The following is a 27,579-nucleotide window of genomic DNA, read 5'->3' on the forward strand; positions in this document are numbered from 1 at the left end:
CCAACATAAAAAGACAAGAAACAGAGCCCATACTACGAATCATGTGATCAAATATGAGAAACCAGGAGTGAAAGTAGCTGGAATTAGATGGGAGGTAAACAAAAAATTGAGGTTGCAGGAAAATCTGCAGAGGACATTTGAAGATGGAAGAACAGAGGACAAATGCAGATCTGGGGATCAGTGTTATCACCAGAGAGATGGGAAGAGGGGGTGGTGATCTGCAGAGCCTGGGTGGTTATTGGTTGTTACAAACTTGCCATTGACATAGTGCAGAACGGCTGCAAGCCATTATGGCCAAACCTTGCTAAGCTACTGACTTGGGTCGAAGACCGAGGAGGGCCCTTGCAGATAGTGCCATTGGAAAGTTCAAAATTGTGCTTCAGAAATAATGGCACAAAAAAGGTTGGAGAGAATCAGAATTGTGGTTGAATCTTTGATGTTCCGGGATTGATGCATGGTAAAGCAGTTATCATGGATCATTAATGGGCTTGTGGATCCAGAGCATAAATGAAGTTACCCAAGGATTGGGGAGGACGATGCTCATTAGTAAATGTCCATGTTCCAGTATTGGTGAATCCAAAGAGTGGTCTAGATCTAGACAGTTTACCCGAGAGGAGATGCTCACCTAAGGAAGAAGTGATCTATGGAGCTGATGAAGAGGATGAAGAGGGAGAACTATTTCTCAGCTAAGTCAATAGAAGCTTTTGACTCTATTCCTTATGGACACAGACTGTTCAGCCAGACCTCATCAGCGTTCACCTTAATTTTCATGGCGAGAATCCAGGTTGGGGCAAATACAAAGTGGCTTTAAATCACCAGATGGGAATTGCTACAGATGATCAATACGACCATAAAGGGGTTCAATGCCATCAGTGAAGAAATGAGAGCCATACGACTCTTCAGAACAGATGCGTCTTGGACATGATTACATTGAAAGAAAAGGCACCTGGTTAAGGCCTTGCTCTACCCAGGTAGGTAAACATTTATAAAAACATAATTGAGCAAGGTTATGGAACCCAAATGAACACTAGCTCCCGATTGTCAAAAATCAAATGGTAACAATGACTGCTACGTTTTGCAAGATTTAATACATAACAATGTCGTAAAAACATCAAGAATTATGGGACACTCGACAAATTACATATAACGTACACAACATGCTACAAAAAAGTGCTCATCCAAAACAAGTTCTTTGGATCAAAATGTACAACAAATACATTCTCTATGGTCCTTTACTCAGGACAATCATGAGAAACAAATGTGCAATTGTAATAGAGGGTGCAGAAGTCACTAAAGTGGACGGTGCTGCTGCAGTGTCATAGTCATGAAGTCAGGGGCACAGGCATGCAGGGGTCGCATGCACAGGAGTCCTGGGTGGACACTGTCCTGGCACCTTTGGTGCCAGGCTCATGAAAAAAAGTAAACAAGAACATCCATTTAACACCAAAAAGCTTTTATTATAGACACAGCACTTAAGATGCATTAACCTTGAACATTCCATCCATTAAGCAGGATGCATTAACCTTGAACATTTCATCCATTAAGCAGGATGCATTAACCTTGAACATTCCATCCATTAAGCAGCCCCAAGTGTATCCTTGGGAGTGGCTGCTAATAGATTGCCTTTGCATGTGCTCACAGTCTAGGAGTGGCAGGGTGGGGCTTGTAAACCGGCCCAAATGGGCATGCCCACGATCTCAGCTATATAAACTGCCCCGATCCTCAACACAGGCGCTTTGCATTATTCTGCACTTGCAAGCAGCATAACGCTTACCATCGCCTGAGGTCAGACTTACCTTTGAAGATCCTGCTTCCTGCCAGCATACTTACCAACTGGGGGAAGCTGCTCTTACCTGTACATCTCTTCGGGGAACCAAGTATTCATCTTTACACTTTCAGGAACGCCGACATCTTCATCTTGGCAGCGCAGCAGGACACGCTCCATCGTCGACAGCAGCGCCTGCAAGGAAAAACAGAGGACAAGGTTAGACATCGAAAAAACAGTCAGTTTAAGGTTGCGCTTCGCCATACTTTGCGCTTTTCCTTAAACCATCACTTACCTGCTGTCGAACATTGCGGTAGCATCCATCTACCATCTGGCCGCGTCTCGCGTCTCACAGCTGCATTGAGGCCGCATTTCCATCTAAGAGAAGAAAACAGAAGAGAGACATTATTGCGGGCATAAATAGGAACAACATATAAAGACATTAAACAGAACAAACAGCATCACAAGAGCTCAAGAACGACTTACCAATCATAAGGAGAAGCATAGTCACGGCTGACTGGACTAATCCTTATCAGGGATCAGTGAAGGAATTAGATCCCATACGACAATCCCCAACCAAAAGTAGCAGGATGGAGAGCTCATCCTCCATAATTCACAGGTGAGCTTTATGGGCCGGCGTATGATCACAGAAACCGTACTTTGGGGTGAAGGGTTCGAGAGGTACAACAATCACAGATTGGCGCACTCACACACTCTTATCTCCACGCAGGAGCAGCATCACCACATACCACCGCTCACAGCTTTTCTACTGAGGGAGAGGCCTGAAGGGGGTCATTCAAGTTCAGGGAGGGCTGCAACCGTGCCCAAACACCTCCGGAGAGACCAGGTGAGTGTAACATGCAGAGGGCGAGAGGCTGCTCGACTCCCTCACAGACACACAGACTCACTTTAAGAGCAGCAAACGCAACAATCTGATTCTGAACGTTGTGTCCATCTTCCTGTGATTCCACACATAAATGCCACCTTCTTCTGACTTACCCGGTCTACAGGCACTAAGTGGATTTGACCTTTGCTGGAATTTCGAATCCTTTGTCTGATGATTTGGACATCTAGACTGTTGCCCCTCTGCAACTCATTACGAGTCCGTAGGATACCTCTTTTTATATCGTTCTCCCGTCCTGATGAAGGCCGACCAAACAACAGCTACACCAGCCTAGCTCTTTTAGGTCGAAACACAGTTGTGTGGACTTTTGTCTCAGTACTTCACTGATGCACCATCCAGTTCAGTGACTTCTGCACCTTGTATGACAACCTCACATTTGTTTCTCATGATTGTCCAGAGTATGTTATAATTCCTGGCCCTCATGTCCCCAGCCTTCCAAGATGTCAGGCTGGAGCCAGGCCACAATCACCTACATGGCCCTCAAGGGCCTCTCCATCCCTCCAAAGACCCACTTGGAGTCAGACTTGGCGCTTGTGGCACCAGACTCACTCACTCCCATAGGATAACATTGGGGATTGGACTTGTAGTGCATTGATGGGGACAAGATGGATGCCCCCACATATTTCGGTTCCCAGAACTGCATGTGCGGTCTAGTCTTTTGGGTGTGGTTCAGCCCAGAGGCACCTGGGATACCCAGAGACTAGTTAAGCCACACCCATGCTGAGAAACAAGCTTTGCGTTTTCTGCACCTGCAGCGTGACACTCACTGTGTTCGGATCGGTCTCCAGTAGGCCTGAATCTTTCTTCTGCGCTCAGCTCCTGCAAGAACAAGAACACTGTTAGGAACAGCCTTACCTTGCGGCGCTTCTGCCCATCAGTCATCGCTCCTTCTGGTCTGCGGGCATCTTTGGCAGTGTCATTCCCATCCCGGCACGCCGCTTCCTAAGGAAAAGGGAAAAGAACAGAAAAAAGGCATTAGTAAGCATTCTGCAAATCTTTGCTTATTTTCAAATGCTGTACGAGCTTCAAACGCTTACCTGAATCCCAGCTGCTCTGGGTGAACTCTGTCTCCAGAACTTCTCATCCATCTGCAAGAGGGAAAAGACACTCCAGCTTAGCGTGGAAACATCTAGAGGCGCTGCATACCGCGCTTACCCACCACATTTGTTCTTCATAACCGGCATCCACGCTGAAAAAGTCGCGGCACCTAAAAGACACAGAAAAAGAACTCAGTTCAATGCAAATACGAAAGGGGTGCATCACGCATCGTGCTCTCACTCACCTTCAGCGCTACTCATCTCAGCAGTATGCCGCCATCCCCGGAGGCCGGCCATCATCTAAGGAAGGAAAGGAACAAAGTTATAGAACTGTTCAAAAGACTCATTATACTTACCTGTCGGACTCTTGCCAGTGAAGTAACTAGGCAGCAACGAGCCCTCATCAATCAACGCGCCCCTGCGCTGAAGGCAGGACGGAGAGCACACTATCCAAGAAAACAAGGTGAGCTGTGGATCAAAGGGAAGGGTTGGACACCGGGGAAGAAGGGGTTCAAGCACACATAGACAATAGGGCGTTAAACTCTACCAATCCTGTGTTTCAGGCCCAGTCTCCAGTCGAATAGCCTCCAGGGAAGGGTTCGAGGTCGTAAGAGGTCAGAACAGGCTGAGTGACGTCCCGTGGATACCAGGTGAGCGTTACAGAGTAAAGGACCATAGAGAATGTATTTCTTGTAAATTTTGATCCAAATAACTTGTTTTGGATGAGCACTTTTTTGTACCATTTTGTGTACGTTATATGTAATTTGTCGAGTGTCCTATAATGCTTGATGTATTTACAACATATGCTTCTTATGTATTAAATCTTGCAAAAAGTAGCAGTCACTGTTACCATTTTATTTTTGACAGTTAGGTGCTAGTGTTCATTTGGGTTCCATAAACGTGCTCAATTGTGTTTTATAATTGGACATAATTACAGCAATTGATGGAGGGGTTTGTGCAAAAATTGGAGAATCATGTTGCACATTTATACCTTCTCATGATGCCGAGAATGACACCTTGACAGAGGTCATAGACAAGCTGACAAAGCTCCATGGTCAGATGATAGACGAAGTAGAAGACATTGCTGATGAAAGTTGATTTGGAACACTCTTCTCTTGGGTTTCATAATGGATGGCAGACATGTTCAAGTTCCTTGGAGCCATGATCGTGTTGGTGTTGCTTGGATTCTGTGTGATGAGGATAATACTATCACAATTTAAGAAGACAGCAAAGAAAGCCATAGGGATGAAAATCATGATTGATGTCGATTCAGGATGGCAAGCCAGAAACCAGACAGATGAAGAAATAAGAGACTTTGTGAAAGCCAGTATCCATACACCTGAGGGGACAAAGTTCCTGTATCCAAAGAACCATAAGAAGTATGCGGGAAGATGGATTTATTGCAGTCCAAGTGGACAATGTAGTCTTATAACTTGGAACAAAGAAGTGCATGTTAAATCAGCTGGGTGCCTGAAGGGAGAATATGGGTCCCTAAGAAGCTCTGTTTTAGAAGAGGATGCCTGGATGTGAAGGATGATGAGAGAGTGGTCAATAAAGCGCCCAGAAGGGGGAGTGTAGAGGAGGAGCCAAATACCCCTACCTCAACCGTCCTGCCCCTTTTATCTGTATGCTGGAAACCAGAGTATGTGACATACACAGAACAGTTGAACCAACAAAGGGCCGAGAATGGACTCTGTGTGGCACCAGTGAAAATTCTGATAGCAAAGAGACTCCTGGAGGCAAGGTTCCCATTGAGAAAACCATACTTGCATACAAGAAAATATGATGGTCATTTGAATGAAATCCCTGAAGAAGCAGAGCCAATAAACGGCAAGGACGAATGGTAACGTCATCAACCATCGCCAGTATATGTCACGCAGAACTGAGATGATGTACCTAGAAGAGATGCAGAGACCCGAGAATGCAGATATTCTATAAGATATCAAGAAAGTATCGAGGATAAGTGACATCTTGGGATCAAGATGAAGAAGCTTATGCCACAGAAACAGATGAAGATATCATGTCATTTTACACGTGGACAGATACAAAAGAAACACAAGCAGACAAAGTAATCTTAAGGCTTTTTTTGTAGTGAATAGATTGTTGCAAGCGCCAATATATATATATATATATAGGAATATGGATAAGTAAAGGATGGATGTTTCCACTACGCATTATAGCAGTGCTGGACAGTAGAAAGGAGGACTCATTTCTAGTGCGTTGCAGTTAAAAAGCAAATTGAATTACAAAGTGAATCTCAGCAGACGAGGCTGGATGAGCCATGGAAGCCAAGGTTTTCTCAAACTGGAGTGAACTGACATTGGATACAAATCGTGTGAAAGAACAGAACTTCTGTTCAGAAGGCATGAACATAACAAGGAAGACGTCAGAGGTTCATTAAAAAATAGTATTAAATACATGAAAAGGCTCGATTCCATGGTCTCCAGTCACCTGGAAGCATGAAGTTGGACGAACGAAATGATCACACCTACGCACAAGGGCAGACCATGCTCCTCACTCCCTAAATTTCTCAGAGCTAAGAACACTCTCAAGGCCAGGTTTCAAAGGCCTAATTGACAGTAAACCACTGAGGTGATGATGGATTGATATGCTAATTGGTGGGAAGTCAGCGAACTCATCAGCACCTGGATGGCCAGCCTGCAGGCTGCTAGACGTAGGTGGAAAAGTACTGACAGAGGTTAGAGTGCCAACCAATTGTAGAGGACTGCGTATTTTGGGGCCATACAGTTGTGTAAACCAATGGGACGTCGTGTATTTAATGACGTTCAGAGTGGTCATTTTTAGGAGAGGGCTTAGTTGCCCCACCTGATGTAAAGAAACCAATCACATAATCACAATTTTTTAGACTAGTATGGATTGTATACTTAGATATTCACTCAGGGCTAATCACCCATACTCCTAGGTTTTTGTAGTTTGCCACATAGGATGAAGTTGGTAAAACATAGGTTAGACATCATTGATGACCAGTATTGCTTATAAGATCTGTTTTTACTAAGAATGTTTAAGTAAGAGGATTGAGCAAATTTGTTGATGTTCGTTATGCTCTCCGTTTGAGATACTTGATATTAAAACAGTCTTCCTTTTGCCAACTTCCTGAGTCGTCTCTATTATTGATGTATGAATAAAGTCTGCATCCCCATCCATCTCCACGGTAATTGCTACTCATCAAAGGGGCTGGGTTCTCCAGTTCAGTGCACATCCTTACCATTGGTGGACTTGGATCCAGCCCAAATCTTGGATGAAAGGAGTGCTCCTGCAGCTATTTGACAGGTCATCATTTGAGCCAAGACCTCTAAGAAGAAGTGCAGTCACTGACGACCCCCAAGGCTGACCAGCATCGATCTGGTGAAACCTTGCTCCTCTGCCTGATGTCAAGAAGAACCCCATCGGTGCTCTGACCCCTGAACCTGTGGGAACAACCAGTCTCGACCCCTCGTGGATCCACACCTTCGGAAGTGTCCCTGGACCAACCGGTGGACTGTCCATCTCTCCTGGGCTACCTCGCTGCAGCCGTCACCGTTCTGAATTCTTGGAACTTGGAGGATGTTCAGCTTATGGAACAAGATGACTGCTCCTGCATTTTCAGCCTTCTTTCATGAACGGAAGCTGTGCTGAGCCTGCTCATGTGTGTGTCCCTTGAAGATTGCCTGTCGCCACCTAACCGTGGTGATTCCTGTTGCAACATTCCTTCAATCCTTGGAGGTATCCCGAGGTTGGCTGCCCCCCAGAAGACCTCATCTTCCTTTGTTTGGGTGATGTACTGGGAACTGTCTGGAACCGATTCCTAAGCACAACGACGGGCCAAAACTAAATCTGTATGCAGATAGTGACCTCTGCTCCCGTGAAACCTGGGCCTTCCTTGACGGGACTAAGCACAGAAGAGTTGTGTCCCCAACAGATTCCGGAACACCATCAGTAGTCTATGGAAGAATCAAAGTCAGAGAAGTTTAAATACCTGTACCTTTACTCCCGTGTAACTCTATGGAGAAAGGGGGTGGGGGGGGTGGTCCCTATTCTAAGGACTGGGATTTGAGTGATTATACTTTAATGAAATTTATGTAACCTTTTGGCTCTTAATAATCATAACCGATGGCACTGCCACTCTCATGAACCTACCTGTGAAGTAGCTACCATGGAACTGGTGACCCTTTGGCACAAGTCCCCAAACCAGCTTAGGTGTGGAATTTATAAGAGCAAAGGAAGCTGTTCTGGGATTATTTTAAAGAGTTCTTTCTATTTCTAATGCATCCAAGTACTTCCCTATATTACACTGGTAATTGAATCAAATGGAAGTTTGTTTCTCCTAAGGGTGAATGTATATATCTGTTGTATTAGTGTTGGTGTGACAATATTTTACTGAAGGTCTTTTACTTGCTTAGTATGTATATTAAAGGCCTAATAAAATATTGTATATTTTTATACTTACCCGTCTAACTGGAATTATTGGTTTTATTCTGTGTGGACATTGTAGCCCTAGTGCCAGACCACTCTCACACCCTTACTTAGACTAAGCCTTGCCACTTTGCTACCTTACTTGATTGTGTTTGCCTAAACTCTGTGTCTTTCCTGTTCACCCTAATAGAGTGGGCTCCCAAAATACTCCCGGAGGGCTGAGTTTGGAAATCCATCTCAACAACCCTCAAGGTGGTGATTAATTTATTTGAATGTATTTCTTATTTGCATAATGTAATTGGACGTACGGGGCAGTGGGTACTGGATCTGGGTGCAGCAGGCAAAGCAAGAGGAACCAGATAATGTAGTGAGAAAAAGGGAGGATTAATAGATAATGTAAACAGCAGAGTTTTTAGTTCTTTCCCAAATGAGGTAAGGGATTTCAAATTCCAGATGTGGAGGAGAAGCAAGTTTCACAGGCATGGTCTGGCCCCCGCAAAACATCTATCACTACTGGTAATATTCTTTCCCAAATGAGATAAGGGGTTTCAAATTCCAGATGTGGAGGAGAAGCAAGTTCCACAGGCATAGTCTGGCCCCCGCAAAACATCTATCACTACTGGTAATACAGTTCGATGAAGGAATGACCAGTAAATTCATGTCTGGAGAACGCAGGGAGCACAATTATTAATATAACTGCAATTTTGAGCACAATATTTAATGACAAGGCAGACCGTTTGGAAAATGCTACACTGAGTGAGTGGAAGCCAGTGCAAGGCGCATCATGAGTCTGAGATTGTTGCATGTTTAGGTAACTTATAAGTGACTCTTACTGCCACATTCTGGGCTTTCTGGAGGCAACGTGAGAAAAACATTGGCCAGGCCGACACAGGGCATAGGTGTAGTGAAGGCGAGAATTAACTCTAGTGCCTATCACCATTAGCTGGTTTGGCACCAGGAGAAAAGGAGGAGTATGGTGCCACTGTCTAACACAGAAAAAAATAATCATTGAACAGATTAATTTATTTGAAGGCCAATTGTAAATACTGAATCCCAGATTACTCCAAGGTTTTGGACCTTTTTGAGAGAAGGTGACCAGAGTCCCAAATAAGTAACGAGTGTGAGTAGATGTCTCAAGCCCAAGAGGAGTATTGCCGGTTTTGAATAATTAAATTGAAGTTTATTGCTGGCCAGCCACACTTTAATTTCAGTGAAGCACGATTGGAGTTATGAGTAGCTCTCTTGTGGCCCTGTTACCTTGAATAATAGTTGAGTGGCATCTGCAGTGGTGGTTGACAAGACAGCTGTAGCAGCAAGGTACCATAATATTGACCCTTTTTGTCAGGGCATTGATATTCAGATGAGGATAAAGGGCAGCAGAACATGATGCAAAGAGGTTTCCCGACAAAGAACAGCTGTAGAGATCCAGATCAGGATGGTTCATGAAGTAGCAGGCACTTGAAAATAGTAGCAACAAAAGCACCCACATCTGTTCTAGTTGTGGACAAAGTATGCAGGAGTACAATGGAGTGCACAAAGGGCTGCAGTGAATGATGATATTGCTTTCCTATCTAGATCAGAGGAAGGAGGAGCTGGAGACAGGATTGCCCTGGCCAGAGAGGAAGAGAGGTCTAATTTGGAAGATGCAACAAAGGCTCACAGCAAGGATCTTCAGGAAAGCATCTTCTTCTCCAGCTCCCAGCAGATTGTCAGGAAATCAATGAATGAAACAAACAAACACACACACACACACACACACACACACACCCCCCACCCCGCAACCGCAACCCCCGTTCGCTAGGATGCCAGACTCTCATGCAGTTGGAACTGACGGCCCTCACACAAGCGCACATAGACACAGACACAAAAAAAGCATGTTTTCTACCCCAAAGACCTCAACACAAAATGACTAGGCCACGGGGCTTAAAGGTCCTCTGATAGTCACTCTGCTACTGTTCTGGGAGCAAGTGGCTACCAACATGGTAAAAAGGGTACAGCACTGTGCAGACAAATAAAATGTATAAAGCCCTCACCAGTGGGGGCACGCAACATGAGACAAAATGGTGCATATTTGCAGTACCCCCCGCTCATTAGGGATACTTCGGGCAGCACATTAAAAATCCAGTTACAGCGCCCAGGTGACCTCAGTAGAGGTATCCCCGTCAGCAAGTATAATCAAGATTTACTTTTTTTTTTTTAAAACAGCAAAATGTCAAGGGGTCTAACTTATCAGCAACATGAATTTCTAACCTAGCAAATACGGTTGCACCATAATGGCACTGGTGTTCCCTCCGTACCAGACTGGTCTCTAGGCATCAGCAGCAGCACACATTTTTGTTCATGTCTTATCTTTGACTGTCTTCAGTAGCCCTCTTGCGTCTGCAGAACCACATTGTCTCTGGAATAACCACCATAATCATAGGAAGCCAAAGCAGTTTCTCTCTAGTAACCAGACACACGTAGATTGGGTCAGGATTTTCTAAATGCAAGGTTCCCATAGGTTAACTTGGACCTATGCATAACACTGGGACAACTGCAGCATCATGATAATTATCATATGCAAAGGAAAATGATCCTGCGCAAACAATCATCTGCATGCTTTGTTTCACATTTAAACAACAGTCACTTCAGGAAATAGAGATGAGGGTGCTAGCCAGTGATGAGATAGCATTCCTAGACAGACCAATTACACCAGAAGAGATAATGGGAGCCATAAATAGACTTCCAACATGAAAGGCACCAGGGGAACATGGTTACACGATTGGTTTTTCCAAAATTTGCAGTGTCTCTACTTCCATTTCTGACCAGACTGTTCAACAATATCCTAGACATGGGGACCACTCCGAAATAGTTTACTAAAGTACTGATCTCTGCGACACTGAAAGAGGGGAGAGACCCGGTACACTGTCATTCATACAGTCCGATATTCCTGCTTAATCTCGATGAGAAGACATTCACAAGGGTGCGCGCATCAAGGCTGGAGTAGCTTATGCCCCGCCTGGGTCATTCTGACCACGTTGGATTTATCCAAGGACGGCAGGGAGGGGGCACGATGCGCAAGATGCTGAATCTCATGGAGCATGCCGCGGGGTGACTGAGGACTATCCCCTGATCAGTTTTGATGCAGAGAAAGCATTTGATCAGGTAGAATGGCGGCTTCTGTTTGAAGTTTTACATAAACTGGGTTTTGGGGATAAGATGCAGCGTGTAATAGGCGCACTAGACACAGACAGGGACGCGCAAGTGGTGGTCAACGGCAGGACTTCTCCCAAATTTCATTTGGAAAGGGTACGAGACAGGGCTGTCAGTTGCCCCAAGCGCCCTATTTGCCCTGTCCATTGAGCCACTCGGCATCAAAATACGGCAGGATAGGTTGGTGAAGGGTATTAAGGTGGGTGGAGCGGAGTACAAGCTAGGGATGTACGCAGATGACATCCTTCTCCATGTGGCCAATCCTGTCAGCTGCATCCGGCACGCGCTTCAAGTAAGGAACAAGTTACTTACCTCTAACTGTTATTCTCCAGCATGGGTCTGGCATGGATTCACATGCTCATGAATATTCCCCGTCATCAGGCTGGGAATCCTTGGTAAAGAAAAAATCAGTATCAGTTTCGTTTCTGATCTGTCTTTCTTAGTAGCAACCAATCACTGGTCTCTGGGTCATACTGCCCCCAGCCAATGATTGCCCTCTCCCTAAGCCCCGCCCCTGGCAGCCATCCTCAGATTTGGTAGCACGTAAAGTGGCAGTATGACCAAGTGAAGAGCCGCAGAGGGGTAGGAGGGAGGGTTTGCCTGTGAATCCATGCCAGACCCATGCTGGAGAACAACAGTTACAGGTAAGTAACTTGTTTCTTCTCCAGCATGGGGTCTGGCATGGATTCACATGCTCATAAATGCAAGAATACATAGCAGTTCACACATGCACAACCAAGGGAGGTGGCAAGGCTCAACATTAAGCATTACATAAATTCAAAATTAAACATCTCTTATCTCCTCACCAGGCTCACCTTAAGTGAACAGGTTGCGCAGCACTGCCTGGCCGACTCTGGACTCCTCCCTGGAATCCCGGTCGACGCAGTAGAATCTCGTGAAGGTGTGCGTCGACCTCCATGTAGGAGCCCTGCAGATGTCCAGCAGGGGCACACCAGACAAGAACGCCATGGTAGCAGCAATCGCTCTGGTCGAATGGGCTCTTGGGCGGCCGGGCAACGGTCGGTTTGCTAACCGATGACAGTGCATGATGCAGCCGGAGAGCATTCTGGAAATGGAAGCCTTCGAAAGAGCCTTCCCTTGGTTCACAGGTCCAAAGTTCACAAACAGCTGTGATGTCTTCCGAAAACTCTGTTCGGTCCACGTAGAACTTCAGCGCTCTAGCTACATCCAGCAAGTGCAAAGTCCTTTCGGCCGGCGATGAAGGCGACGGGAAAAAACTGTTAACACAAAGGGCTTGTTGAGATGGAAGTCCGACGGCACCTTGGGCATGAAGGAGGGGTGCGTCCTCAGCACCACCCTCGTCTCGTGGAAAGTCAAGTATGGGGGCTTGCAGGATAGGGCCTGAATCCCTCACACGCATCGTGCAGAGATGATGGCCACAAGGAACGCTGTCTTCCACGACAGGAACTTCAACGGAGCCGAATGCGAAGGCTCGAATGGCGTGTCCATGAGCCTGGTCAGCACCACGTTGAGCTCCCATGCCAGGAATGGAGCCTTCACCGGCGGGAACGATCGGAACAGTCCTTTCATAAACTCCTTCACCAGGCGATGAGACCACAGGGACGACCGTCCTGCAGTTCTGGTGCATCGGGAAATCGCTGCCAGATGTATCTTGATGGAAGCATGAGATAGTCCAGCTTTGGCCTGCGACAGTAAGTACGGTAGCACTTGAGGGGCTGTAATCCTTAGAGGGTTAATTTTCTGTGCACGGCACCAGACAGAGAGCCTCTTCCACTTGTGTCCGTAGCACTTGAGAGTTGAGGACGCCCTGGCCTTTGCAAGAACCTCTCTGCAGTCAGCTGGGATATTGTACCCTCCAAACTCTAGTGCTGCAGGAGCCAGGCCTGCAAGTTCAGCAACTCTGGGTCGTGAAGAAGAATGGCGCCTCCTTCTCTGGAGAGAAGATCTGCGTCCGTCGACAGTTTGACTGGTGGGGACGCTGACAAGTCCAGAAGGTCCGGGAAACATATCTGTCTTGGCCACGCCGGCGCGACGAGGATCATCCTGCACCGGGACCTCTTGAGTTGGTTGATGAGCCTGAGCAGCAACGGCAACAGCGGGAACGCATATAGGAACAGGCCGTCCCAGGGGAACAAGAAAGCATCGCACATGCTCCTCGGCTGGGGGAACCTGCTGGCGAACCTCTGGCACTTGCAGTTTGTCGCCGTCGCAAACAGGTCAATTTGGGGTTTGCCCCATCGCTGAAAGAGCTGATCCACTTGATGCTGGCGTAGCTCCCACTCGTGGCACGAGTGCAGCTCCCTGCTGAGTGAGACGGCGATGGTGTTTTTTATCCCTGCTAGATGAAAAGGCACCAGATCCATCCCCTGGGCAACGGCCCAGTGCCACAGATCCTAGGCTTCCTTGGACAGGGCTGGGGATCTGGTTCCCCCCTGCTTCCGGATGTAGAACATTGTGGTGGTGTTGTTGGTGAAGATCCTCACCACCTTGCCCTTGAGGGACGGGAGGAATGACCCGAGGGCCCAGAACACTGTTCGGAGCTCCAGTATGTGGATGTGGAGCGGCCTCTCCTCTGGGAGCCAAAGGCCTCTCGCGTGAAGATCTCCGGTGTGCGCTGCCCACCCCTCCAGGGAGGCATCCGTCGTCACCGTCACCTGGTATGCCGGGGTCTGAAAGTCTGTGCCCACTGCGAGATGCGCGCGGGTGCCCCACCATCAAATTGCTTGGCGGAATACTTTGTTGAGCGAGATCTTGTCCTCGAAGCTGCCCGTCGCTTGCATCCAACGGGCGTCTAAGAACTCCTGCAGAGGACGCATCCGAAGCCTGCACAGGCGCACCAGATAGATGCAAGAGGACATCATCCCGAGAAGGGACTTGATGGACCTCACCCTGGCCACGTCTGTGGCCAGCAGACGCTGTACCTTGCCCAGGATGGCCTGCATCCTTTCCTCCGACGGCGAGGCCAACTGCGCTACTGTATCGAGTTTGGCTCTCAGAAACAGCGCAACCTGCGACGGAACCAGGTGGGATTTGGGGAAGTTGATGGAGAATCCCAGGTCCGTGAGAAGCCGGACAGTCATCGCTGTGTGTTCGACAGCGAGCTCCCTTGTCCCTGCTCGGATGAGCCAGTCATCCAGGTATGGGTAGACGTTGATCCCCTGCAGGCGCACCCGCGCCCCCACTGGTGCTAGGCACTTGGTGAATACCCTGATCGCTGACTTCAATCCGAATGGGAGGGCCTTGAACTGGTAGTGCCGTCCTTGGACTACGAACCTGAGAAATATTCAGTGTCCTTTTAGGATGGGGATGTGAAAGTATGCATCCTCCAAATCCAACAACGATAGGAAGTTGCCTTCCTCCAGCTGGCCCAGCACGTGCTGGAGGGTGACCATCCGGAACTGTGCCTTGATGTATTTGTTTAGCTGACGCAAGTCCAGGATGGGACGCCAACCTCCTGTCTTCTTTCTGACGAGGAAGTACCTTGAGTATACTCCGGAGCCCCGGAGCCTCTTTGGGATATACCGTATCGTGATTAGTATCCCTTGAAAATCGTATTATTGATTGACTAAAAACATGTATTGATCTACAGCTGTTACTATTTGGACGGACTTGTCGGCCGCCATTATAAGATTGACGAGTGCAATCGCCTCACTCATCACACCAAAAGAAATCACCATAAAGTTAGCGAATTGGCTACTTCTCTGTATTACACTCACACCACGGATATAAAGGTTTTTACTGGTATTGAGTAAATCTTATATTTGCTTCAATTTTTTATTCACTGTATAGGTGACTACACTGCTACATATGCGTCATGGTGACAGTGTAACCACCCTCTTAACTCGCTGTGTCCTGAAGACGGGTCCTGGGACACTACTGACAAGCCTTTGACTGCAACAGTGCTGCCCTTTGCCCCAGAAACACATCAGATTGTAGACGCCATTATACCATATTTGTGTATAATAGTTATGTGATCCAGTCACACTATTACTAACATCACGCTAAATAACCAATGTTGATAGATTGTAAACATTGTGATGTGAACTACAGCCATAAGTGTGAAGTGTTGTTTTCTCTCCATCTTGTCCATTACGGCTTGCGTAAATGATGAACACTGTATATGGCTTTTTATGTTGTTTTTACTGTTATGTTTGGAGTAAATATTGATTAAAATATGTTTAAGATAACTTTTTGACCGTGGTGGCAGACAGAGTTGTATGAAAATTCCACTGTGAGGATAATTTCTGATAAGTAGCCTTCCCCTTGGGTGTGTTAGAGGTAGTATTCTATCTCTACATAAGTCAGGCCCTGCTGAGTGCAACATATTCGATAGACATGTTGGCAATTAAAAACTTGTGAGTGAGGATTTAGAGGATTCTCTGGCTAAGATATGATATTTTATTTGTAGCGCGTTCAAACACAAGTGTTTCAGAGCGCGACGAGGCAAGAGAGGGAACAAGGGAAGACAAAACAGCGATTTTACTAGGCCCAGTGACATTGAGTACGTGCAGGGGGAGGTGTGGGGGAAAGGGAGAGGGGAAAAGTGGAAAGTGCTGAGCAAGGGGTACAACAATACAAAAGGTAGTGCAGCCTGCAAGGTGGCAAGTACAGGTGGTAGGCGTGTTCTCAGTAAATGTTTTGCTCCTTTAAATAAAAACTGTATATTTGTCTTTTCAAGTCAAAGTCGCACAACTATTCTGTTTGAGGAATAATAAATTGGCTAACATGCTTATACACATCACATATTCCTTACATAGCACAAACAGGATTGTGGAACTCAAAATGTTAACGGTACTGGTATTAGTGTATGCGCATCAGATACATTAATTAGTTAACAGTTAAATAATAAATGGAACTATATCAATATGCAATTCCTTAACTCTCATATATACATAGTTTTCAACTGGACTATACACTACATCGGAATAATAGATTTCTTGAAATTCAGTTATCGGTTTGTTTTGGTGTGCCACCCCAAGATTTCCTGTGGCCTCATCAGGCCACCCCTATAAAACATTTCTGGGGGCGCCACTGCACATACAGCACTCTCGCAAATAATTGCCTCTTGCTTGCCGCTCTCTGCCTACTGTCACTTTCACCAACACGCTAAAAGAAAAAGTGAAGACAGAAAAGGGGCAAAAAAGAGTGGGTGTAAACGTTTGACATTACTACTAATCATCACTCAAGAGCTCCCATGCTTTGTCAATTCGCAATGTCCTATACACCGCTCCCATTTAATTGTGACAAACATTCATAGAGCCATGATGTTTAGGATGTATCCATGGTTTCCATTTTGTATTGCAATTTGAAGACATCTTAGGTACTAATGGTACTGCAAAAAGGGCACAAAGCAGTAATGGGAAAATACGGAAAAGGGGCAATGAAAATGTAAAGCCAAGATCTGCATTAAAGGCAAGCGCACAGGGCTCATCTGAAATGTCAACCATTTCATTACGTGGTCTCATTCTGTATTCAGCTGAGCGCAACCCTACCAGAACAGGACTTGCTCTGGATTCCAAACTATGCCGCTGAAACAGGAACCAATGCTACATTGACATAAAACCAGCTGCAGTCTGATGGACACACCGTCATCGGACACTGTACGAAAAGCCATTTACCCCGGAAGTCTTCGTGGGCCAAGATGGAGCCTTGCGGGTCGTACCACTGCAACAAAAGAAGGGTGGTCAGTGCGCACTAAGCAAAGGCTCTTCAATTGATTATGTTACCGAGTCAAGTATTGCTAATCTGACATACACAAATAAAGTTGGCTAAAATAAATTATCCATCGAAAACGGTTTTTACATGAGCGACCAATATGCCCATCAAGGGTTGCAGCAATGTAAACTTCCCTCACACAGAAAAGGGGGGCCTCAGAGTTCACTCATGCAAAGAGCAGGTTCAGCACTGCCAGGAGCAGGGAGAACACTCCTCGTCACACTAGGAAGAGACAGTGGAAATGCAGTAGGCTTTGCTAAAATGACAAGTACAGAAGATACAATCGAGATATACCTCGCACCATTCCAAGTGCAAGATTCTCTCATGCACAGGACATGCACAGCATGGCAAATAGCATATTTATTTTGTCTCATGGAAGCAGTACTGGTAGAGTATAGGCATGAGTGCAATGTTTCCTCACACACAGACACAGGGGCCGAAGGAAGCAACTTCCCTCACGCGCAGAACATGTACACCAACGACTGCAGCACGTCAATGTCCCCTCACACAAACTGGACAGGTATAACTTGCACGTCAAGTGTGCGAGGAACCCTCGCACGCAGAACACGTTCAGCATGGCCAGAGGCATCACATGCTGCTATTACATTACATGCAGAATCATCATCAGTGCATACATCTCTCGTCACAAGCATAAGAGGCACAGAAATGCGTGTCATATAGTGTTTCGATGTCATCAAAAATTGAAGCTAAGCGCAATGCAGAGCATTTAGACACATGCAAAGAAAAGTAGCCAAATGCCAGAACATAGACGTTTACGCAGAGACTCAAAACATATATTTTTGTTTAAAGCTTTTTGCTGCCTTTGGGCTCGCTCGATTTTGTTTCTCTTATGGATTTTTCTCTGCTTATGCGTTTTTGTTATGTAGGTCTAGTATATGATTAGTGTCAGCGCCCTTATGCCTTCGGGCCTGGATGCGTTGGCGCTTTATAAATTAAATAAACACCTGCATAAGGTCAGTGCGGATATATACGGTTCATTGAGAACAACAATTGATTTATCAATACAATACGCCGTGTTCGGCAGGATGTATTCATGCCACACTGGCATGAATGCATGCTAGCATTCAAATCATATGTCATTACAAAGCTGTATGCGTTTCAATGGCATTTACTCTTAAAGTCTGACTGGACCAATTGGAAAGGCCAGTGTTGCTGGGGCACCTTTAGGCACATGCCAGTCCAGAAAATCTGACAATGTGCAATACCGAACATGTATACCTAAGCTGCATTTCAAAGTGCAATGCTTATAACTCACATCGAGTTATGTCTGACTGGAGAGGTTCTAAAATAAATGTCATGTTTGGGGGAATTTGAGTGTATGGAGTAGAAAGATAGCGTTTTCAACCAAAATGCAAGTTTTAAATGTGCTAACAAAAAACATATGCTGCATTTGCATAAATGGGCAGCCGCATTTTGTAGCTTTTGCCATTTTTACATTGGCAATGATTCATTCCTTCTTCTGGCTTGTTTTACTGCACTTACTACACACCGTGCTGTATGGTCCCCCTGCATAAAATGAGCTACAAGATTTAGACAGATTGATTAAACTGACGAGGGCAGTCCCATTGGCCTTGGCAAAAGGGGATAGGGGTGTTAAATCGCTATGCAATTCAGAGCCAGTCTTTGCCCTGAGCGGGAAAGGAACTGAGGGATCCAATCCGTGTCCCTTCCCTTTGTACCCGTTGATATGTTGGCAGTAACTCGGTCTCACACAACCACTCAAACAACAAATGCTCACTAACATTCCTCTCTTTCTTTTAGACATACAGGACCAGATTGCAGTCCACAGAGGCAGTGAAAACAGAAGAACAACCTTCCAGTAACCCATGTGCCGCAACACTATGAAAAATACCCAAAAGGGGGTGAAGTTGAAAGATATAGCCCGCGGGGGAATCCTAGCGAATAGCCCAGAGCCCAGTTCAGGCTGAAAATCCCAGCCACTCACAGGGTGTGGAAACCTACAACATCTCAAAACATCAAGTAGAGGCAGAATTTCCCAATGGGACCACAAGCACGTACTATTGGCATAAATCTGAGACCCCTTTGGAGGGGTGAGCTAGAAACAGCGGTTGAACAACTTGAATCTACACAAACCAAATTGTGGCTAGCCACATCAGACAATCTTCCGACTGCTTGAGACCGCACCTTCTCATGCCACTGCTTTCATGACAGCCTGCATTTGTATATATTTTGTATAGCCTTGAATCATCTCTGTATATCTATCCTTCTTCCTCGCAATGTATATTTTGTACTTAATATTACCTTTTATTATACCTGTCCTTCCTTGTACTGTAAACTGAATTATGTGTCTATGCAACCATAAATTAAGCGCCCAGATGCCCGCTATGTAAATAAAGACATACAAATACAAATAGTTGTTGTTTGCTTAAACTGTGTGAAAAGAAAAAAACTAAAACTTGCTGGAGGGGCATAGAAGTGTGCCCGTTGTACTTGTGGTGGAATCCAACAGATTTGCTGTTTACTTGAACTGCACGAGAAACCCTGGGAAGTCAAGAGGACTATGTCTAGAGACATTGTTGGGAGGGGGTCATGCACCAGCCAAGTAAGTGGGGGAGTAAGAAAAAGTCTCAGGGCTAAGTTTATGTTTTTTTGCTAGTGGTAGGGTCAGTTAGAAATATAGCAGAACAGGGCTCTTTAATAACCCACTCGCATTGGCGAGGAGATTTTAATGAAGGGCGAGTACAATTTGCATGGTACTAATCCATGCTGACAAGTACGGGGAGATTTGAAACTTTTATTTGACATTAACTGCAAAGAAACTTTATTTGCAGTAAATAGAAAATAAAAGTTTCAGTGTGCATGGCTGGCCTTTCAGTGGCACATTGTGAAAAATATGAAGGGTGTTTGTTGTGACAGGCACCATTTGCAGAAAACACTAGTAAATATTTGCTCTCCAGCCAGCATTGGGCGAGTACATTTCTCTTAGGTCGAGTATGAACTCTGTAGATCCAGTGGGATTGTTAAGAATCCGCGACGTCTGCAGAGGTTTGGACTGACGACAAAATTGAGTTCTTTATGACATTGGGGCGAACACATTTTATTATATTCTTAGAATAGGGAATCGCGAGAGTAGCAACAATGCCTAAGTGAGTTTTTTAAAAATTTTTACTTGAGAGTTGAAAAATGTCCAGTTTCTGCGTCCTTCCTCTGACTTACCCCACAACATAATATATAGAAGTATAGCTTATGTCAGTTGAAATGGGTGCATATACTAATGTTTTCGCACCATGATGCCTTATCAGTAAAGATCTATCTTTGATTTCACCAGGATATTATTGATAGTGAGCTCTTTGCTACTGAGAGTGGTGGAGATTGTATCTCTCCAGTGTCCATCCCTTTTTGATTGCCCCTAGAAGGATGTATATGTCATTTTCTGCTTAAACCTATCTTGATATAGCTACATGCCAAAGCATTTTAGAAACAGACAGCCTGTAATAAAGGGACATGTAATTGAAGTATGTCAGGTTGGGCAAATGCCTGATAGCGCCTTCCGCTTATGTTGTAACACTGTGTTGGATTAGTAAGGTCTTGTTGGTGGCAAATAAACAGATCTTAAAGGTCTGGAAGACAAGGAAGAAACCATTGTTGGAAAATTAATTGGATTTTATATGGGCAAGTTCTGTCGAGATATGAGAAAACTGTTTTATTAACAGCACTTATGAAGATCTCTGGGGAAACTTCATTGAACTTTATGGATGATCCTGGTTTGTATTATTGGAAATTTGGGTTTCTTTTAATGACTAAAAAGTGTGTTGGGTTGGGAGGGGGGTTTGTGTTTGTTTGTGTCGGTTTGTTGTAGTCCTTGTTGTGGTTGTCGGATTCTTATTCATGGTTATGTTTTAGATTAGTACGTATTGAAATTGTTGATGATGAAATCAATGTAACAGGATTATTATTTATTATGTTCCTTAAGTTCTGTTATTTGAAGGGATATTGTTTAATGATATTGTAATCTAAAATGTAACTTTTATTATATTTGATGTATTTTATTTTCGTTGATGGAAAAGATAGAAATAAAGAGTTTAAACAAAAAACGGTTGTGAAAGAAATGCATCTTAAGGTGATTGATAATATACCACAGCGCATAGAGTAGCAGGATCTGTATTATACTTCATTAGTGTCCCCCTGCTGAAGATCTCAGTAAACACGATGGATTGAAACATGTAGGAAAGGTTTAGCAGATGCCTTAATATGCTGAATTCTGCTTAAATGTTTTATGATATAAATGTTGATGATGTGGTTTACTATACATTGAATTGATAGTTTTAATTGGTAATGACATGCACTGACTGCTGTGAACTAATGGATCACATTTCTATCTTGATAAAGATGTGACTTGGGGGTGATAGTATGATAATTATGTTTGTTCAGTATAAAATAGAAACAACTTGTTTCTAAACTTAATAGGTGTATCAATAAGGATGTTTTAACTTACATAAGACTGTAGATGATATTTAAAATTAACTATCCATATATTTCTATGCAAACAAAAGAAAACTAAAGATAAATATTTTCTGTTATGGTATGTTAAGTTGATTTATACAACGCACCGCTGCCATTATTATGGTCTCCTGGTGCACACTAGGCTGTGCAAAGAAAAGTGAGAGGGTTGGTTAGTGAGTGAGAGGGGCATAGGATAGAGGATGTGCTCATCTATTGATGTGTACAGAACCAGGAGCAACTGGTGTCTGTGCATGTGAGATTTCTGGATGTGCTTTGTTTTGTGCACTGGGCTTGTTCTGTCCAGAAGGGTGGCATCCAGTGTTTGATTTGTTTGTTGTCTGAGGTGGTTGGGTGTGTAGCTTTGTTAGTGGGATGTGCAGTTTTTGTATTTTAGTGGGTTCATTCACTAGCCCTCTCTCCATGTGTTGTAGGTGAGAAGAACGGGGAGTGTGGGTTGTGCGGGAGAGAAGATCATCACTGGTTATTTGTAGTTATGTTATTGTTTTCCATTCTAAATGTATCCCTCGTTTTCCTTGTTTCAGGTTTATGGTTTGTAGATGCAGGGATTGTGTGGAGCGGGCAGTCCGTTCATGGAGTGCTAGTTAAATGGCTGATCAGTGTTTCTCTCTGCAAGTTGAAAAGCCAGGTTTTTAGACTTTTCCTGAAATAAGCTGGTCTTCCGTTGTTCTTCCAGCAGTCTCATTTCCTTAGGGATCGAGTTCCATGGTTTGACTATCAGATAGGAAAAGGCAGTTCCTCTATTTTTCTTTTCTCATAGTGTCTTGTTTCCATTTGGAGGTCGGTGCTGGCTTTTAAGTCTATGCTCAGCTGGGATCGGGTGATTTTTGTTTGAATTAATTCAGTTCCTTGTCCATGTAGTGATTTATGGGCAATGCAGAGGGCTGTGAATTTGATGTGTTTCTTTATTGGTAGCCAGTGTAGACTTCTTAGGGCCTGTGTGATGTAGTCTCTACTATTTAATCTCAGTATTTTGGATGTGTTGTTTTTTGGTGACGATTTTGGGCATTCCGAAGTATAGCCTATTTGCGTAGTTTCTCCTTGGTAATACCAAGGAGATGATTGTGAGGGTTCTGTGTGTGAAATTTAGGTAAGGGAGGATCCCCCTTATTAATCGGAGGAGGTAGAAGCATTTCTTAGGTATTGCGTTGACTTGTGGTTCCAAGGCAAGGTCGTTATCCATGAGGATTCCAAGATTTGTTATCACTGTTGAGGTCTACGGTTGGTTTTCCATGGTCAGGGGCCATGTGAGGTGTGAGATACACTACTTTTTGTTTATTGTCGAATTGAGACGCAATAATACATGGATAATAGTAGTACCTGGTTCACTCCACAACCTAAAAGCAATTAGACAAGAAAAACATTGTTGCGAAAAACTATGGAAACTAGATCCATCTGAGACCAATCAGAATAACTTGAGCAAACAAGCTACCCTCTGTAAAAAAAGAAATTATCCTTGCTAAACAAACTTCCTACAACCTCCGCATCTCTCAAGCCAAGTCCAATACCAAAGAGTTTTTTGCTATTCTGAAAGAGATAGAATCCCCTATCCAAACTCCAGCCTCCAGGACAAAAACTGGTGCACAGGCATACAAAATGCTCTGGCCAACAAAATTACAACCTTACAAACTAAGATCAATAACAAAAAAGACACTCTTCTTACCACCTTGAAATCCAGCAACATTAACACAACAGCACCGTTACTAATCTTGACTCCACCCTATGCAGCCATCCCCCACTTTAACTTTAGCTAAGTATCCACCATAGAGGTTGAAAAAGTCATCCTTACTCTTAAACCTTCAAACTGACATGGTGACTTATGCCCAGCGAAACTTATAAAAGATGCAGCTCGTGAACGCTCCCCTTTCATTACTAAACTTATAAATGCATCCTTCACCTCAGGTGTCATACCCAATAACCTGAAACAATCCTGGGTCCTCCTACTCCTCAAAAAACAAAATGTAGATCCCTCTATCCCCACCAACTACCGTCCTATCACCACTGTGCCATTCCTACTTAAAATCCTTGATAAAATAGCATACCGACAAATCCAACACTACCTTGAATACAACCTCCAAGGAGTCCGACAGTCAGGTTTCAGACCCCAACATGGAACTGAGACCGCGCTTGTAGTCCTTAAAGGGGTAGTCCAGCTAAAAAATGTATTTAAAAAATAGATAGGCAACATTAAAAAAAAAATACTAGCACTTTTTTTTTTTTAAACTTCCTATGTAAAATTTTGAGATATTCAAGCTCAAAATTCGCAAAAGCAAGCACATGGCCGCATCCATTTTGTGAAATGGATGCCCGCCTGTGCTGGCTTTTGCAGCACTAATGAAGGAAAAGCCAGCCAGCTGTAGTAAACAAAAGCTACCGCTGGGTGGCTTTTCCTTCATTGGTGCTGTACGCGGAGGACGGGGACCGGAGACCAGAGCAGGAAAGCTGCAGCTGAATCTCGGTAAGTGCTATTTATTTTTTTTTAAAAATAAGCACTAGCTGCGGTTTCTTTTCTAAGTCTTCCAAGCTGGAGGAGCCCGGAAAACTTAGAAATAAAACCGCAGCTTTAAAAACATTGTATTTATGTTTGCGGTCGCTTTTGAAGCGACCGCAAACATAAATACAACGTTATTGTGTTTGAAAACGCTGCAGTTTTTCTTTCCAAGTTTCTCAGGCTCCTCTGGCTCGGAGGAGTCTGAGAAACTCGGAAAGAAAAACCGCAGCGTTTTCAAACACAACCGCGTTGTGTTTCTGCCTGCTGTGGCTATCACTTTGGGTCTCCGGTGAAAAGTGAAAGCCAAGGCAGGCAGAAACACAACGCGGTTGTGTTTACATGCCGCAGTGTTTCTGCCTACAGCTGATTTCCCATTTGGGGCTCTTGGGCTCCCCACGGGGGGCCCGAGAGCCCCAAATGGGAAATGCTAAATGCTGCAGTGTTTCTGCCTAAATCTGCTTTCCCATTTGGGGCTCTCGGTGCTTCCCCTGGGGAAGCACCGGAGACCCAAAATGATAGCCACAGCAGGCAGAAACACAACGCGGTTGTGTTTGAAAACGCTGCGGTTTTTCTTTCAGAGTTTCTCAGGCTCCTCCGAGTTGTAACAACTGCTCAGGAAATCTAGCATGGAGTATCTCAGCCATACTATTTCTTCAACCCCAAACAGTTCCATTTGGATGCATCGTCGACCCAAGACAGAAACTACTCTCAAGGCAAAGAAGATGAACTCTTCTCCCCAGTATTACTTGAATGAGTAGTGGACATGGAGTGAATGGTGTCCTTGACCCCACTCACTGCTACGCCAATGTAGGGGGCTTGTCAGTACAATGCAATTCAAACAGTTTCTTTAAAAGAGAAATGTAGGACAATCTTGAGTGATTTTCAAACTCTTTGCCTTGGTCACGGATCTGGTTGTAAGGATCCAGGAATTACATGGTAATTTACCTTCATCCTTTGACCAGGTCTGTACATTTTGTACTAAAAACGTCCATACTTTGGTGAGTGGTTCAAGATACTGTGCTTCAATAAGGCTCAAGTTTTTGGGAGCTTTGGCACCCTTCCCGTTTTCTAGGCCCTACACAGATCTCTTGGCTTTGCCTATTCAAAATTAAGTCCAACCACATAAGGGATCCCCTGAATTCCATACCAGTGGTGATTCAATTGATTGAGCAGTATAGCTCCATGGCGGCACTTAAAATTAATAGGTCCAAATCAGTTATTTTCCCCCTATACAGGGATGGGGAAATAGGGAGGTTTGCGTATCTATCGGTGCAGGTAAGCCTGGACACGCTAAAATACCTGGGCATAAATGTCACGAGAGATATTGGGAATTTATTTGAGGTGAACTTCCCCTCCTAACGATATCATGGCTGGGCCACCTCAATGCTCTGAAAATGGTTGTCCTCCGGAGGATCCTTTATGTGTTCCAAATGCTCCCCCATCCGTATTCCAGACTCATTTCTTCGAGAGATAAAGGCTCCCTCCCAAGGTTCCTCTTGCATGGGAAGGCTAGGATACCTAGTCATATATTGGTGCTGCCAAAGGATAAAGGGGGAATGGGCTTGCCAGATGTGAATTTCTGCTATAAAGCCGCTCAACTTAGAGTTCTTATACCCCACCTTCAGTCCCAAAGGGATCTCCAATGGATCACGTTGGACAACCTACAGTTGCACCCCGCTGCAGTCGGGGAATGGTTGTGGGTACCGAGAAGTAAGCTCCCATGTAGGATTCAGGAGCACCCTATTGTGAGGACTATATGGGATATTTGGAGCCAAGGGGTGGAAATGAAAGGTGTGACAACATGGCCCTCACACCTGGGGCATCTATGGCTACCGGGAGTTAGGGATGCTATACCGAACCCTGAAAGATTCCAGAAATGGTTCGAGGCTAGTATGGAAAGTATTGGGCAACTCTGGAAGAAGGGTAATTTCCTCACCATAACAGAGCTAGAGGAGGCACTGGGCATAGGCAATCTCTCTGTATTCTTGTACCTACAGCTTAAGGGGGTGCTAGCAGGGATGGGTTTGAAGAACAAGATACAGAGGGACCTCAGCCACTTTGAAAAACTCGTTCATAAAAAGACCAAAATGAAGGGGCTGATTTCTGCAATGTATGGGGCCCTGGTCGGATCGGGGAGTAGGTCCAATGAGAGACTGAGGTGTCACTGGGAGGTGATATAAAGTTGGCCCTTAGGGGTAGACTCTGCAGGGGAGTTTCTCAGACATCGATCTCCTACTAATATAAGTTGCACTCCATTAAGCTACTCCACAGGTTGCAATATGACCCGGTCAGACTTTCCAAAATGTTTCAAAATTCTAGTCCCGCATGTTGGAGGGGATGTGGCGAGAGAGACGATTACTAGCATATGTGGTGGTGGTCCCCGAGAGTACAATTCTTCTCGGATGAGGTCCTGGGGTGGATTAAAGGTCTAGACGGTATTCCTCGGGTCAAATCGCCCATGTTGGTTCCGTTTGGTCTGGAGGAGGAAGGCGGAGGCTACATCAGACTCCCGAAAATGGTTGCATCTCTACTTTTGGCGGCAAGGGCATGCTTAGCCACAAAATGGAAAAGTGTACACCCTCCAGGTAAAAGGGAATGGACCAATGTTGCTAAAAAATATATTTACCATGGAAAGAATTACACCAGGGCTCCATGGACTGGCAGGCCCCCTTGAGATTGAGTGGGGTGAACTTATTGTAAAATATATGGACCCCGGTCCACATTCTTCAAGGGATTGATGTAGTTGCCTGAGACAGGGGGATCTCTGAGGCACAGGGCTCGATGGACAAGGGGAACAGTGCTGCCATGTCAACGGACATTGAAAGGAGGCTCACCAGACAGGGGGCCAGTTGCCGCAGTTCTTTGATATTTGCACTCTAAACTGTCAAAAGGTTTTAAGATGTGGTTTGAGTAGGGGGAAATTAGTACCAAGGAGGGGTGGGGTTGAAAATTGAAAAAACCTGAAGACATTTATTGTGTTGGGCGGCACAGTGGGCTGCTGCCCGAAATGCCTTTCATAGATAACTGTTATATGTTACTTAAACCTTCAATAAAAGGAAATTTGGAGAAAAGAAATTAACTATAAGTGCTTTGTAAACTGGGACCACCTTCAGACAGCACAGCATTGCCGACAGGCCTGGTTGTTTTTGTTACCATTGCATACAGGAAACAGGCATGAACTGGATGGGCGTTGTCCACAAAGGCAATTCAGTTATCGTTAGGCACAGGTGCTGTAAACTGCTTGTGACACAAAATGTATGGTTTAAATCAAGAACGTTACCACACAGGCTGTCTGTTCTGAAAAGAGAACCTGAAGGCAAGAACAAAGAAGAACTACCAAGAAGCCTGGTCGTACAGAGAAACATGAAGTTTGAGAGAAACATGCATTCATCCTACACTGATAGCTATAATGAACACAACTGCCCAGGGTGCATACTGATTTCAAGAGGAGGTATGGCCAAGAATGCACACGAGTAGTGATGGGTTGCACACAACACGGGTTAACATGTATTGCTATGAGAAGCACATTGCAGCCCCTTTACAAAAAGTTCTAAATTTGGCAACATTGTGAGGTAGT

General features: G+C 44.9%; 1 protein-coding gene across 3 annotated transcripts in view; it reads right to left on the reverse strand.

The window, feature by feature from the left end:
- Positions 1–27,579, reverse strand: part of LOC138582953 (uncharacterized) — a 1,114,886-nt gene that overhangs the window by 970,603 nt on the left and 116,704 nt on the right. For all 3 annotated transcript variants that reach the window (XM_069654750.1, XM_069654749.1, XM_069654751.1), the window contains one exon: positions 16,912–16,957. In XM_069654750.1, the coding sequence (XP_069510851.1) occupies positions 16,912–16,957 (46 nt within the window). The remainder of the gene's footprint in view (positions 1–16,911; positions 16,958–27,579) is intronic.

This window comes from Ambystoma mexicanum, chromosome 3q (assembly GCF_040938575.1).
Source record: "Ambystoma mexicanum isolate Mex_15411 chromosome 3q, UKY_AmexF1_1, whole genome shotgun sequence".
NCBI lineage: Eukaryota > Metazoa > Chordata > Amphibia > Caudata > Ambystomatidae > Ambystoma > Ambystoma mexicanum.